This window comes from Myodes glareolus, chromosome 7 (genome assembly GCF_982192425.1).
Source record: "Myodes glareolus chromosome 7, mMyoGla1.1, whole genome shotgun sequence".
Classification (NCBI taxonomy): Eukaryota; Metazoa; Chordata; class Mammalia; order Rodentia; family Cricetidae; genus Myodes; species Myodes glareolus.
In genome coordinates this window covers 76,000,855-76,016,303 of record NC_142032.1, presented here as the reverse complement: position 1 = coordinate 76,016,303, position 15,449 = coordinate 76,000,855, and the positions used below count along the sequence as shown (strand labels likewise).

The following is a 15,449-nucleotide window of genomic DNA, read 5'->3' as shown; positions in this document are numbered from 1 at the left end:
ACTTGCGACTCTCACGACAACTGCGACGGCGCCATTCAGAGCAGCAGCCTGGCCACGCCCCTCTCTTCCAGTTCCGCTCTCTCAGGGAACCGGCGAGGCGCGGGGCGGAGCCTCAGGCCCGGGCCAAGATGGCGGCTGCGAGACCGGCCCTTACGGACTCGCTCTCGTTTTGCCTCGCGCAACTCACGGCGGCGGCCGGGGAGGGGCCGGGTTGGGGAAAGGACCCCGCTACCAACGAGACACCCCTGGGCCGCGCGCTCTTAGCGCTTCGCACGCGCCACATCAAGGCAGCAGAGGGAATTGAGCGCTTCCGGGCACGCGGCGGGCTCCGCCCCCTTCTCTCCCTGCTACGCCGAACGGCTGCCGCGGACCCCGCCCCATCCCCAGCAGGCTCTGGCTCCGCCCCTTCGTCGGTTGCGTCAGCTGGTTCTTCTCCTGACCACGCCCCCGCCGCTGAGTCGTCTTTGCCGCCTTCGTCGCCAGTGCGCCTGCGCAAGACGCTGGATCTGGCGCTCAGCATTCTAGCCAACTGCTGTACGGAAGGGGCGTGCCGAGCCGAAGTGCGTCGACTTGGAGGCATTCTCCCTTTGGGTAAGTGCTCCGCCCCATTTCTTAGTCCTGTGCAATCCTTAGCTCTTTATGTCTCGTCTCTGAGTGCGAGCTTTGTGATGGATGCTGCAGCGCCACTCATCCCAGGTGTCATGCTGTGTGACGTCACTGCCCTTCCTATAAATTATACCCGGACCCTCCCAGACCCCACCTCACTTTTGAGCGAATGGTTTGTACTTTCTATGTATCGTGTTTTAGCGGACAATACTTACTGCTATGTGCATCCCTGTGCGTAGCTTCACGTGGATGAGCTGGAGGCGGTAGTTTTAAAAGTTCAGAGAATGAATCTAGGAAATGGTGCAGTCAGAAATACCAGGCAAATCAATCCCTCCAAAGCTAGAATTCCTTGTGTAATAGCTAACTACCCGACAAGACTGAAGCGGGCTAAAATGAAGTTCAAATATAGAATGCCCAGACTCCGAGCACAGGCTGGGTACTTAAAACCGTATAGGAAACAAATTCCAGCAAAGGATAAGCCTTTCCATGTACCAGCTGATTTGGCGCCTCCTAATGGTAATGATGAGAACAAAACTGTGTCATTGCTTTTCCTCTGAAAGTATGCCAGTTTTGGCAAAAATCATAATTTTTAAAGTGAAGCATTTATATATTTAAAACTTGCATAGAATGCACTTTTACAGTAATGTGTTTGACAAGAGCCTTGACAATAGCCTCGTAAATACCAAGTTCTCTCTAACTGCTTCTGCTTTTCTGTGCTGGGCACAATTACCTTTTTAGTGGCAGGAATGAAAACTGACTTGGAGTGTTATGACAGCTTCAACCATTCCCCCGTCCCTGCTCCTTTCTCTTGTGATACCCCACCACTACAGTTACCTGGACAAGTTATCTGGACTGTCATGACAGCCTCAACCATCCTCCCGTCCCTGCTCCTTTCTCTTGTGATACCCCACCACTCACTACAGTTGCCTGAGTGTGTAACGTCACTGCCCTCCTTAAAACCCCTTTGTGGCTGCTGTTGCCTTCACATTTAAATTTGATTCCTTGGACAGTTATCTGAGGGACTTCGTGAAATCATAGAACAGACACCATTACCCGGGGGCATTTGGAAAAGCTGCTTCCAAACCTGAGACACTCTGGCCTTTCCGTTTACCCTCCTCCTGGCAAGTATGCGTTCAGCCGTCCAGCTCTTGGTCACCTCTTAGCATCTTCTGACCTCCCCTAACCCTCTCAAATCATGGTTCTCCCCCTCTCCTCTTCCTCCCTCCCCCCTCTCTCTTTGGGTTGTTGGAGATTGGCTCAGGGTTTGGTACAAGCTAGACAAGTACTCTACGACTGACCTGAATCCCTGGACATTTACCACATCTAGAGTTGACTGATTAAAAACAAATACGGGTAGAGCCCTCCAGAAGACACACTCTCCTTACAGTGACCATTCTTCAATGTGTGAAGACAGACAGCATCCAGAATCGAACGGCTCGTGCTCTGGGGAACTTAGCCATGGAAGCTGAGAGCTGCAGGGACATCCACTCTGCCGGTGAGAGGGCTGTGAGAGTGGAGTTGCTGAGATTTGTAGTGGGAGGACTCCCGAGTCTACCCTTGCTCATCACCGGTCTCCCGCTTCCTCCTCCAGGGGCTGTCCCCTTCCTTGTTGAGAGCCTGACGGCCAGCCAGGACTCACAGTGTCTCCAGAGTGTAGTCCGTGCCCTCCGCAACCTAGCAGACTCACCCCAGCACCGCCTAGCCCTGGCCCAGCAGGGAGCGGTTCGGCCACTGGCTGAGCTCCTGGCTACTGCCCCCGACCCTGCACTGACCTCTGCCCTAGTCCGGGCTCTCTTGGAACTCAGCCGAGGCTGTTCCCGGGCCTGTGCTGAGCAGCTAAGTCTGGGTGGGGGACTGGGCCCTCTTGTCAGCTTGGCTTCTCACCCTAAACGGGCAATACGTGAGGCAGCCATCCTGATCCTTGCCAATCTGTGTGCTCAGGGCCTGGTGCGGCCCGCACTGGGCAATGCTGGTGGTGTGGAGGTGTTACTAGGTGAGCTTAGGCGGCGACGGGGACCCAGTGGGACCAGCTCAGCTTCCCAGCAGCCCCTAGTGCGGGCTGTGTGTCTCTTGTGCCGTGAAGCCATCAACCGGGCCCGGCTTCGGGACGCCGGTGGTTTGGAGCTGCTGATGGGGCTGTTGCAGGACCCTGGTGCCAGTGCCTGGCATCCACGTGTTGTGGCTGCCCTTGTAGGCTTCCTTTATGATACTGGGGCCTTGGGCAAGTTACAGGCTCTGGGCCTCGTGCCTCTTCTGGCCAGGCAGTTATGTGGTGAAGCTGGCGAAGAGGAAGAAGAAGGAATAGAAGCTGCTTCCTGGGACTTCCCTGAGGAACGGAGCCCTGGGCAGACAGAGGCAGGAAGCTTCCGAAGCCTTAGGTGAGTCCTCTCATTAGGGCCTGAGGGATGGATGGTGTGTGGTGAGGGAGTTGGTGTCTGTTCTGGCCATCTTCCTTACCTCTGCCTCATTTCTACCTTAAGAGATTTGCCAAGATGTGTTCCTGATTCACCGCTCTTCCCTAATATCACTTGGTCTGCCATTTGACCCTGGCTCCACCCCATCATTCCAGAACTCTGGGCCCTACCCAAGTTGATTGGGGGTGGCATGTGTCCCAGTTACAGTGGTATGCTATAGAGCCCAATTTTTATTTATTTATTTATTTATTTATTTATTTATTATTTTTGAGATAGTGTTCTACTCTGGAGACCAGGCCGACTAAATCTCATTGTGTAGCCTAGGCTGTCTTTGAACCTGAAACTATCCTCCTGGCCCGCTCTTGTTCTGTTACCATCACTGAAACGCTTGGGAAACTGACTTTTCTGAGCTGCCGATTTCTCGTGTGTACAGTGGAGGGCAGCAGTCTACATACAGAGTTGTTGCCGAGACTACCCCGACCTAACTCCAAGTGATGGCCAATAATGTCAGCCTTGGGGACTCCAGCTACATCTCCACTCTCTCTAGTACCATCAGAGAGTCTCTCTGTCTGGAACACTCTTCCTCCTGTGTGCCTTCATCTCTCACCTCCTTCAAGACTTTGTTCGGTTCTTGCCGTTTTTTGAGAGGGGTCGTGGTCACCATCTTATTTAATATCTCGCCTCTTCTCTGACCTTCAGCGTCCTGGTCCCAGTTCTGTTACCATGCCTCCTTGTCCTCACAGCAAGATACCAGGAAAGGGTTGGTTGTTTTGTTTTGTTTGGACAAGGATTAGACTAGGCTGATCTTAAACTTATCATCCTCCTGCATCAGTGCCCCAAAGGTCAGGATCACAGGCATAAAACACAGTGTACCTGGTCACACCACATGGTTTACTTGCTTGGGCTGTTTCTCCTCAGTAGATCATAAACCCTGGAATAACATGTTTTGTTCATTGCTTTTCTTGAGCCCCTGAAGCTGGACTTGGCACATCGTAAGTTCAGAATGAGGTGTGGCCCCACCTCAGTTTACACATCTGTAAACTGTCCCCTTTTTTCTTCCTTAATTTCTCCTTCTTCCCTCTCTCCGTCCCATCTATCTACTTTTTTTTTTTTTTCCTTTTTGAGACAGTATCTCAGCAGGCTGTCCCGGATCTCACTCTCCAAGGCTTGCCTTGAGTTTGTGACTCAGAATCATCTTTTTGGATTCTGCTTCCTCACCTTGGCTCTGGGTTCAGACTCTTTTTCCTCCTGTCCTCTGTAGGTTGTGGCTGATTTCTGAGGGTTATGCAGCAGGTCCTGGAGATATCTCCCCAGATTGGTCTCCTGAGCGTTGTCCGATGCCAGAGCCATCTGAGTCAGTCAGCCCTACCCCTGGCCAGCCCTCAATGTCGACACCCCGCACACTGCGCAAACTGGGCCGCGTCCCCTCTGCCACTGCTGAGGAGCCTTGGGGCCAGGAGGGGCCAGCACTGTTGCTGTTGTCGCGCTTCTCCCAGGCTCCTGACCCGAGTGGAGCTCTAGTGACTGGCCCAGCACTGTGTGGCCTGTTGGCCTACGTGACGGGTGCACCGGGACCACCAAACCCGCGTGCACTACGCATCTTGGCACGACTCACCTGTAACCCTGCCTGCCTTGAGGCCTTTGTGCGCAGCTATGGCGCAGCGCTGCTGCGTGCCTGGCTGGTACTCGGTGTCTCACCAGATGACTGGCCTATGGCATGTGCCCGGCCTGTACACCGAAGCCAGCACCGAGAGCTGGGTATGTTTCCCCTGTCCCCGCCCACACGAAAGGCCCATTTCCTCCCATACCTTGTGTGATCCTGGAACCTCTCCTTCACTTGCCCTCACCGTTCTCTGCAGCCTACCATCTAAGCTTCTCAGCCCCAGGCATTGAGGGTGGGGGGCTGGAAGGCCGGGGACTTTGCCGTCTCTTCCATAGCCCTGGAATACAGAGAGTTCTGTTCTGTCCTTTGTCCAAACCTTGGGGCCCAAATAACCTGGTCACCAGGTTTGGCTCCTAGTACCGTAGAATTGGACCTTTCCTCGTTTCTTTACCCACTCTCCTCTTGGTTCTGCGTGGTCCTGTTTCTACCTTGGGCACACTCACTCAGGAACTCAGACCGAGGCACTGTGTCCTCTCAGGCTCTACTACTGAAATTTTTCATCTTAGGACTACCCTGTCTTCTGGGCCTGACTGTAGGCTGTTTTATTCCTTAGGGGCCCTGATCTGCACCCTGGCCATCCACTTGCCTGTCCTTGACCGGTGCTCTTGGCACTCCTCTGTTGATTTCTTGCCCTGAGAGTTTACTCTCCTTTGTTTTATGGACCCAGAGTCCTGTCTTACCCATAGCACCCCAACCTGACCTGCTGTACCTGTCCCTGCAGGTGAGATGCTGCTGCAGAACCTGACTGTTCAGGCTGAGTCCCCCTTTGGAGTAGGTGCCCTCACCCACCTGCTGCTCTCTGGGAGTCCTGAGGACCGAGTGGCCTGTGCATTGACCCTACCCTTCATCTGCCGGTGAGGGGGAGATGGGTGTCCTGCAGGGATCGTGGGTAAGACTGCGCCTTTCCTGTGCTGCCCCGAGACCCCCGCTCAAAGACCCCCTTTTCCCCACAGGAAGCCTACTCTGTGGCGCCGCTTACTCCTGGACCAGGGTGGCCTCCGTCACCTCCTCGCAGCGCTGACGCAGCCAGCTCCACACCCGCTCTTCCTCTTCTTTGCCGCAGATTCCCTCTCCTGTCTCCGAGCCCTGGTGTCTCCCACCGTGAGCCCAGTCCTCGTCCCTGCCACATCCTCGGAGCTAGACCCACCCTCCCCTTGCCTCTACGAACCTCTCCTGGGTCCAGCCCCTCTCCCAGCTCCTGACCTGCACTTTGTTCTGGATTCAGGCCTCCGGCTCCCTGCTCAGCGGGCTGCTTCAGCTGCTGCCTCCCCTTTCTTCCGGGCCCTGCTATCCGGCAGCTTTGCTGAAGCCCAGATGGATTTGGTGCCACTTCGAGGCCTGTCCCCTAGTGCAGCGTGGCCTGTCCTACATCATATGCATGGCTGTCGAGGCTGTGGGGCTGCTCTGGGGCCCATACCCCCACCCGGCCAGCCCTTGCTGGGTTCCAAGGCTGAGGAAGCTCTGGAGGCTGCTGGCCGGTTCTTGCTGCCTGCACTAGAGGAGGAGCTAGAAGAGGCTGTTGCCCGCATCCACTTGGGTCCCCAGGGTGGCCCTGAGTCAGTGGGTGAGGTATTCCGCTTAGGTCGGCCCCGGCTGGCTGTCCACTGTGCACGATGGACGCTGGGGCCAGGGCAGTGCCCTAGAAAACGGGCCCTGGCTCTCATGGGGCTTGTGGAAGCCTCAGGTGAGGAGGCAGGGCCTCTCACCGAAGCTTTGCTGGCTGTGGTAACAGAGACTGAGTCATAGTACAGATGCTCTTGGATAAACTGTTGGCCCCCCTGGGAGAGCACTCAGGGGTGAGATGGCTGGACGGGAGGCTTCTCTCAGCGTGGCATGAGGGGAGACTGCAGAAGGAGCTATCCTCAGGGACTGTCGAGCAAGTGGAACTGAGCCCCAGGCTGAAGATCTCAAGGTCCACGGCTGAAAAACCTACACCAGAGCCTGTGCACGGAGTCCAAGAGGACAGACAGCTCAGGGCCCCAGGATCTGGTCTGACCTAGACCTATGGTGTCAAAATTAAAAACTTGAGATTTAAACACTGCTGTTGTGTGGTGCTTCTGCTTGCTTTCCTCTGGGGGTACGCCATTCCCCTGCCAAGAACCCCGTGCTTTCATATGGTCCATCCTTCGACTTACGAGATCAATAAATAATTGCCTAGCCGTTACTATAGGCCTGGGATATTGTGGGTTTTCTGTGGGATACAGTTTTGGACCCCCGGAGGAGGTCAGCTTTCTGTTTATGGATCCTCATTGCTTAGACACAGCCACCCATCTAAATACAGAAGCTGGCTGTTTGGGCTGGTTTGGCTGAGGGCAACGAGTATAGTGGCATGTCATAGCAGTTCTGCCTTCCGACTGTCCCCTAGACCTCCCAGTCTCTGCATCCATTCCCATCTCAAGCCAGTTTTTTTTCTTTAAGATACTAATTTATGTGTGAGTGTGTGCATGCCATGGCTCCTATGTGGAAGTCAGAGGGCAACTTGAGAGAGTTCTTTCACTGCTTCTGTCATATGGTTTCCAGACTCAGGTCATTTGGCTTGGCAGAAAAGTACCTTTACCTGCTGAGCTGTCTTACTGGTTCAAGCCAAGTTTTAAAGTGCCACCTGCCTGGGGCTGGAGAGATGACTCAGGTTAAGAGCATTGCCTGCTCTTCCAAAGGTCCTGAGTTCAATTCCCAGCTACCACATGTTGGCTCATCTGTAATGGGATCTGGTGCCCTCTTCTGGCCTGCAGGCATACACACAGACAGAATATTGTATACATAATAAATAAATAAATGTTTAAAAAAAAATAAAGTGCCACCTCCCTAAGGGGAGAGCTGCTGTATTCTTAGGGTTTCTGAGGCCTCACTTAGTCATGCTCAGAGAATGAGGTGAAGGAAGGGGCTCCCTCACTGGGCTCTCAGAGCCTTGGACTGAGCCCGCCAGGGTCTGGGCATTTCAGAAAGGTGAGTTAGGGTGGCTCTTGCTGTCCCTGAGCCTCCCTGGTTCAGGCTGTACACTTAAGGTATAGCAGCCCATGCCTTTAATTCCAGCACTCAGGAGACAGAGGAAGGTGGACCTCTGTGAGTTCTAGGGTTGCACAGTGAGATCCTATGTACTTAGGTGCTTATGCCTTGTCCCTTTCTGGTTGGTTTAGGCTGGCATGGAGGACTAGGCTGGGTTTCAGTATTTTTTACCAAACTTTCCAGGTTCTGGCTTGTTCCTGGGTTGAGGTCACATAGTCCATTGTTTAGATCTGCTCTCCAGGATGGCTGTAAGACAGCAGCCATCGCTCCACACCCATCTCCAGGTGCTTCCAACTTTTTTTTAAGGGAGTCGTACAGGGACACTTGTCACTCTTGTGACTGGAGTCTTTGTGAAGAAAGCTGCTTGCTTTCTTCTCTTCCATCGGTACCAGAAAAGGGCCAGAAAAGTGACTAGAACTGTGGAAGGCGCTCAGATCACCTCAGTGTTAGGAAAGGGTTTCCTTTACAAGTTGCCTGCAGTTTGCCGTCCTGGGAGTTTACCTGGGGTTTGGGTCTGGGTTCTGCTCTCTCTGTTTTGTGTATCTGTTTCCAGGTATGTTTTGCAGGGAAAGACCTGCCTTAGAGTCTGGATTGGTGCTCTTTGTGTGAGACATTTTTTAGTGTGCACGCCTCTTGCCCTGCCATCTCTATTTGGCTGGCTGTCATAACTTGGGAGCCTGATAGATCCTTAGAATGCCACTCCTGCCTGTAACAAAATTTTGCAAGAGACAAGTCTTTTTAAAAAATACCCTGGGTGGGAGTGGGGGCCATGCTTAGAACTCAGGTGCTGGCTTTGGGAGGAGCGGGCTTGGGGACTTCGACTTATGAGACTCCTTAGTTAGTCAGGAGCTATGGAAGAACCACTTCTGACTTGGCTTCAGCTTCTAGGACTTGCTGCCGCGGAGGCAAAGGCTGGGGTGTGGCCTCCTCTGAGCAGAGTCTGAACGCTGGCTTGGTTGGGTGGGCCCTGGTGCTGTCTTTCTTCATGTCCCCATGCTCCCCCTTCATCGCTCCCCCCTCGATCGTATCCCAGCGGGTCCTGGCTTCCATACATGGTCACGGCCCTGCTTCTAACTCCCTGACGTCCCCCCCATCCCCCGCCCCCACCGGACACGGCCCCCGCCCTGCTCGCCCCAAGCTGTCCGCCAGCGCACCGCCATGGAGGACCTGGGTGAGTGGGGACCGGATCCCCTTAGCTTCTCACCCCTGCCTGCGTCTGCCCTCTTCTCCCACATTTCCCCCATCCTGGGTTTCTTCCTCCATTTTCTTGCCTCTGCCTGCCTGCGTCTCTCTCCCAAATCCACGTACCCTTTCCAGCTTCTCCCTTCCTGGCTCGCTTGCAGCGCCGCGCTCTCCGTTCTTCGCTGGCTCTGCTCCCTCAACCCGGTTTATGCAACGGACAGGCGTTAAGACACCAACGGAGGGCTTGGATTAAGAGACTCTGGGAAGGAAGGGGTTAAGGGATCCTTGGATTTCGAGACTGGGAAAACGGACTAGAGAGGAGAGTGTGACATCAAGTTTCGGAGATGAAAAGGGGCCAGATAGCCGGCACCAGTGTTTCAAGGAGAGAGAAGAGCTCCGAAGTATAGCAGAGGTCAGTAGGTCCTCACGGCAAGAAACAGAATAACAGACAGAGAGTGCCAAGGTGACAGAAAGAAGTTTAAGGCTTCTACCTAGACGCTCAGAGAAAAGGGACCGGGAGCGCATAGATTCAAAACACCCCAGGCGTCTTATCTTCTCTATTTGCGGAGGCTGGGTCTGTAAGGTTGTGCTTCCCCGTGGTGGGATTTCTGGACCTAACAGCAGAGGGCGCTCCTCAATAATAGTACATGGATAAGAAGTCCACCAAAAAGCAGCTCCCTGTCAGTACCACTTGCCCCTGAGGAGGACTGGGTGAAACTCCATTATGACCAAAAAATGAGCCAGGTTGGCCAGGTTGTTTAAATATGGGGAAGAATTAGTGAGTGTGGCACAGAGAACATTTAATCAGGAAGTTGGGGGTCAAGCATACAGCCAATTGAACAACTGAGGTTCTGTAAGAGCCAATCTCAACTGCATCAGGAAGGATGGGGGGAATAAGAGTCAAGTGACTAGGTTTGTACTTGGCTCCCAGGATAAGTCGAGGGAGATGTCTGGTCATAAATACCCCCTGCTACCATTCCACTTCTTTGCCTTAGCCTGGCCCTGTGTTTAGAGTTCTTAGCCTCTGCCTCTAATGCCGGCTTCTATCTTTTCAAATACTGCCACTTGGAACCCCTTATCCTCTAAACACTTAAGACCTTGACACCCTCACCCCCCAGACCTCTCACCCAAGGGCCTCTCACTGCAGATGCCCTGCTCTCTGACCTGGAGACCACCACTTCACACATGTCACGGTTAGGGGCTCCAAAAGAGCGCCCACCAGAGACACTCACACCTCCCCCACCCTATGGCCACCAGCCACAGGTGAGATGAGATTCTGGGGTCTGGGGCAGTCACCAGGGTCTGGGTTGGTCTGGGCTCGGGGAAATCAGAGTCCGCTTGAGGCAAGGAACATGACTGTCCTTCCATACACACCTCTACTCTCTGTAGACAGGATCTGGAGAACCTTCGGGAACCTCTGGGGACAAGGACCATCTCTACAGGTGAGAGGCTTGGGGACTGGGACATGGAGATGGAGAAGCCAGATTAAGTTCAGATGAGGGGACTTGGATTCCCTTCCCTAAACCCACATTCCCTTCTGTCCCCTAGCACAGTATGCAAGCCTCGGTCACCGAAACCTGTGGCTCCTGTGGCCCCCCCATTCTCCTCTTCCAGTGGTGTCTTGGGCAATGGGCTCTGTGAGCTAGATCGTTTGCTTCAGGAACTTAATGCCACCCAGTTCAACATCACAGGTACCAGGGTTACGGAGCCAGTCTTGATGGGTTGGGGACGGGGCAAAGCAGGGCAGAGTCTAAGGACACAGACCTCCAAGGAGCAGTTAAAGGGACACGAAGGCTTTGCTGGGAGGGTGAACTGAGACTGGCCTCTTGCCTCGTGTTATTTTCTCACCTCTCCAGATGAAATAATGTCTCAGTTCCCATCTAGTAAGATGGCTGAAGGGGAAGAGAAGGAGGACCAAGTTGAGGACAAGAACCCACCCAGTGTGTGAGTTTGGCAGAGCTTGGAAGGAGGTGGTGGGTCCTGGGTGTCTGACTTACTAGGGGGGCATCATGCTAGCAGGCTCTGAGGGTATACAACTGTGTTCTCTACAGCCCTCCCAGCCCATTGCCCGTCCCCTCAAAGCCCTCAGCCACCTCAGCCACTCTGGAGTTGGATAGACTGATGGCATCGCTCTCTGACTTCCGTGTCCAGAACCACGTGAGTCTGGAAGGATTTTGGCTGGTGTCACCCTGTGGTTCACCAATCCAGGTCTGATGCTTCCAATTTGTGGCCTTGTTGACTCAACATCCATGTCCTCTTCACTGCAGCTTCCAGCCTCAGGGCCATCTCAGCCACCAGCGGCAAATGCCACCCAAGAGGGGAGCCCTTCTCCACCAGGACAGACTAGCAAGGGCAGTCTGGACACCATGCTGGGCCTACTGCAGTCCGACCTCAGCCGCCGTGGGGTTCCCACTCAGGCCAAAGGCCTCTGTGGCTCCTGCAATAAACCTATCGCTGGACAAGTAAGTGAAGCCCCGAGAACAGAGGCATATGCCTGCACAGCCACCTCCGGGAACCAGACGCCATGCTCTTCCCTGTATAAATATTGTTTATTCTTTGAGAATTTAATACATATAGTCAGTGTATTTTGGTTCTGTCTAACCCCCCCCCCCTCTTAATTCCTTCCAGTGCCCCCACCTTCCTCTCAACTTCATGTCATCTTTTCCAAAGCCACTGAGTAAGTCAGTGCTTCCGGTATGTGATTGAGTGCAGGGCCATTCTCTGGCGCGTTGGCACCAGCCAGGAGCCACATTCCTGGAGAAGACAGAAGCACCCTCTCCCAGCAGGTCACGACTGCCTGCCAGTCGCAGGTCACGACTGCCAATCGCTCCTCTGCTGGAGGCTGGGCTAAGCGAGCGCCTCCCTCCTTCCTTGAAGGAATTTTAACTAGCTTGATTGTGAGGAGGTCTTGTGAAAGAGCCACAGCTGTCTTGCGTTCACGAGTACAACATCCTGTCTTGTCGAGAATGTTCTGATTCACAGCAGTCTCCCTGCTCCTGGCTCGTGCAGTCTTCCCCAGCCCTCTTCTGTGATGACTTCTGAGCCTTGTGGGGAGAGGGTGCACTACAGAGGCCCCATTTAGGACGGGACCTGTGGAGGGGAAACGGCTTTTCTTGTGAAGTTGTTGCATGTGCTAGATAGACCCTCTGTCACTGAGCTGCACCCTAACTCTCAGGGTTTTTTTTTGGGGGGGGGGCAGTGTTTCATGTATCTCATGCTGGCCTCAAATTCAGTCTATGTTCAAGGATAAACTCTAGTCTGACTACTGGAATTATAGGCATGCTTTCCCCTTCCCAGTTTATCTGTAATTCTTGGGGATCAAACCCAAGACTTTTTGTATGCTAGGCAAGCACTCTTCCACCTAAGACACAACCCTAGCCCAACCCTTGGAATTTTGAGATAAGACCTTACCATATAGCCCAGGCTACAAAACCCACCATCGTCCTTCCTTTACCCACCCCAAGGTCTAGGATTTCCAGCATGTGTGACTATGCCCACCAGAAGTGGACATTATTATTTATGTGTTAAAAAAAACTACAATTTTATCTTTTGAGGCAGTGTCTCACTGTAGCCCAGGCTAACCAGAAATGCACTCTCTACCCCAGACTAGCTGGGAACTCATCACAGTCCTACCTCAGCCTCCCAAGTGCTGGAAGCACAGGTGTGAGCCATCATGCCCACCTATGTCTTATGTTTTGTTAATTTAAAAAGTTGTGTGTGTGTTAGGGGCTGAACCCAGGGCCTTCACAATTGCCGAAAACACCTCTTGCCGTTGAACTAACCGTTAGCACCATATATATATATGGATGAGAAAACTGAAACTCTTAGTGACGAGCCATAGGATAATAATTGCAACCTGGCTAGCATTCGGTGTGACCCTACTGTGTGCCAGACACTGCTCCTTTCCATACCCTGTTTCACCTAATCTTCACAAGAGCCTATTGCTTTTGTCTAGGCTCTCTCTTCCCTTTCAGAGTTTGGCCCAGGAGTCCTAGTTCTTGGATCATGGACGGCGTGAACATGACCCAGAATAGCTGTGCCTGGTCGGCTTAGAGCATCTCCTTAGATTAAACCGGACTCCCATAGCAGAGTTACCGACCAGAAAGCAGGGTAGTATGGTTTCTGTGAGGCTCTGGGCTCTTCAGTCTTCCTAGGTCGCTTCCTCTGCTAAAATGTGTGTGTGTGCTGGACTAACGATGACTCTGTTACCTGGCGTGGTGGTATATACCTTAATTCTAGCACCCTGGAGGTTGAGAGTTGGGAGGATTGAGCTAGCTACACAGGGAGTCTGAAGTCAGGCAGTTTAGAAAGATTCTGTCTCAAAAAAAAAAAAAGTACACCCTACATAAACTTTAAAGTAATTAAATCTTTTTGTGGGCTCTTAGAAAGAGTGTGGGCCCCAATATACTATGCCTTATGTGCTTTGTGAACACAGACCCTGGAGTGAAGCCGGAAGGCCGGCTTTGGACCTCTAACACAGTTTGCATCACCCTGGACTTTTGGTTTTTGCAACCTGATCTACCAGAGTTAAGACTGGGAAAATGCCAGGTCTGTAAACCTTAGCTCACCCAGCACCTACGGAACGGTGAGCCACTCGGACTGACAGAAACCTTCATTCAACTTCGCAGGTGGTTACCGCTCTAGGCAGAGCCTGGCACCCCGAGCACTTCCTTTGCAGCGGTTGCTCCACAACCCTGGGAGGCAGCAGTTTCTTCGAGAAGGATGGGGCTCCCTTTTGCCCCGAGTGCTACTTCGAGCGCTTCTCCCCACGTTGCGGCTTCTGCAACCAACCCATCCGACACGTAAGCTCTGCAGAGCCCCGCCCAGTTGCCTGTTTCACGCAGAGGACCGGCCAAAGGCTGACCTTTCTCCCAGCTACCCCACCCCATCCTGCCTCTCCTGTTTTCCCTCTTTAACCCCAAATTCCTTGTTAGTTCTCCCCCCTACAGAGATATACTTTCTGTTGTCCTCACTCCCCTCCCCGCCCGGTCTTTCCCCCGACCCCCATTCCCAGAGGGAGGTGGAGGAAAGAAGGGACGGAAGGCGACAGTAGTGTCCTTTTTCATTTCTTGCAGAAAATGGTTACCGCCTTGGGCACCCACTGGCACCCAGAACATTTCTGCTGCGTCAGTTGCGGGGAACCCTTCGGAGAAGAGGGTGAGAGCTCACTCTTAAAAGCTGTTCCCCCCTGTCTAGAGCTTTCTTCTATTCTGTCTGGCCCACCCTCTTCCCATGGGTTCCCACCCCATCTCGCCCTCTCCTTGACCTAGACCCTATCCTTCCCTTCCTACTACCCACACCCGCTGCCACTCTTGAATCTCGTAGTCCCGCCCTAATCTTCTGTCCCTGCCCCCAGGTTTCCACGAGCGGGAGGGCCGCCCCTACTGCCGGCGGGACTTCCTGCAGCTGTTCGCCCCGCGCTGCCAGGGCTGCCAAGGCCCCATATTGGATAACTACATCTCGGCACTCAGCGCGCTCTGGCACCCAGACTGCTTCGTCTGCAGGGTGCGTGGCTGCGGGGAGTGGGCTAGGAGCCCAGAGTGGGGCGATTCATTGGTTAGTTGGGTTGACTTTTTCTGAAAGCAGCTCTTCACTCGGGCTGCGAGGCTGCAGGGTTAAGGTGGATGTTAGTTACCCATGTGGGTTATCTGCTCAGGGTTTTGGCTCATTTTGCCGATTCCTCCTGGTAGGAGTGCCTCGCGCCCTTCTCCGGGGGCAGCTTTTTTGAGCACGAGGGTCGCCCGCTGTGTGAGAACCATTTCCATGCCCAGCGTGGTTCGCTGTGTGCCACGTGTGGCCTTCCGGTGACTGGCCGCTGTGTGTCTGCTCTGGGCCGCCGCTTCCATCCGGATCACTTCACCTGCACCTTCTGCCTGCGCCCACTCACCAAAGGCTCCTTCCAGGAGCGTGCCGGCAAGCCTTATTGCCAGCCTTGCTTCCTGAAGCTCTTCGGCTGACCTCCTGTTGGATCACGGATCTCCAAAACTAAGTCTCCAAAAACCCATTTGTGAAAAAGACTGAGTCCTCCAGATCCCTAGCTCTGGAGTTAACCCAGACATCCCTTGCCCCTACCCCGACTCCCATCCCCATTGTGGCCCAGCCACTGAACAGACCGACCCCTAAGGTACTCTTAGGTTTGTCAAGTTCAGAAAGGGACCCACACGCCTAAAACACTCACTAGCCTGGAATGCAAACCTCACTTTGACCTGATCCCGGTTCTTGTAATTCCAACCAATCAGAGGCCAGGATGTCCCTAGTTCCCGCCCCCCACCCCTCACTATTCTGTACACTTTTTTTTTTTTTTTTTTTTTTTTTAACAAACATAAAAACACGCTCCACTTCTCATGGTGCCAGAGAACCTTGCGTTACTATCCGACCCCCTGGCCAGGCTCCATGCTCTGAGGAGGGCTCTAGGCCACAGCTCTCTCCAGCCTTGGAGATGAAGGCAAACTCGGAGAAGCATACCCGTAATCCCAATAGGGAGGCGGGGGGGGGGGGGGGGGGGGGGTAGGCAGGCTCTCCTCAGCTGGATAGCAAAACTGAAGCCAGGTTGGACTTATGAGACTATCTCAAAACAA

At 53.6% G+C, this 15,449-nt stretch overlaps 2 protein-coding genes across 8 annotated transcripts; both read left to right on the top strand.

The window, feature by feature from the left end:
* The first annotated feature begins 128 nt into the window (after positions 1-128).
* Armc5 (armadillo repeat containing 5) lies at positions 129-6,719 on the top strand. 3 transcript variants are annotated; one of them, XM_085693161.2, is made up of 7 exons: positions 451-591; positions 1,617-1,727; positions 1,994-2,101; positions 2,198-2,984; positions 4,282-4,778; positions 5,405-5,537; positions 5,637-6,719. In XM_085693161.2, exons 3-7 carry the CDS (start codon positions 2,065-2,067, stop codon positions 6,427-6,429), a joined length of 2,247 nt encoding a protein of 748 aa, XP_085549287.2. In that variant the 5' UTR covers positions 451-591; positions 1,617-1,727; positions 1,994-2,064; the 3' UTR covers positions 6,430-6,719. The 3 variants fall into 3 exon arrangements, with proteins under 3 accessions (XP_048311039.3, XP_085549287.2, XP_085549284.2); XM_085693158.2 differs by having other exon boundaries at positions 1,617-1,731; XM_048455082.3 differs by lacking the exon at positions 1,617-1,727 and having other exon boundaries at positions 129-591.
* Positions 6,720-8,659: 1,940 nt separating this feature from the next.
* Positions 8,660-15,219, top strand: Tgfb1i1 (transforming growth factor beta 1 induced transcript 1). Of its 5 annotated transcripts, none has more exons than XM_048455090.3 (11): positions 8,747-8,860; positions 10,019-10,134; positions 10,261-10,313; positions 10,420-10,562; positions 10,728-10,815; positions 10,923-11,028; positions 11,139-11,333; positions 13,500-13,673; positions 13,947-14,028; positions 14,228-14,376; positions 14,562-15,219. In XM_048455090.3, the coding sequence occupies exons 1-11, from the start codon at positions 8,848-8,850 to the stop codon at positions 14,826-14,828; spliced, it is 1,386 nt and encodes a 461-aa protein (XP_048311047.3). In that variant the 5' UTR covers positions 8,747-8,847; the 3' UTR covers positions 14,829-15,219. The 5 variants fall into 5 exon arrangements, with proteins under 5 accessions (XP_048311046.3, XP_048311047.3, XP_085549288.2 ...); XM_085693162.2 differs by lacking the exon at positions 8,747-8,860 and adding an exon at positions 9,033-9,283; XM_048455089.3 differs by lacking the exon at positions 10,019-10,134 and having other exon boundaries at positions 8,660-8,860.
* Positions 15,220-15,449: the final 230 nt, after the last annotated feature.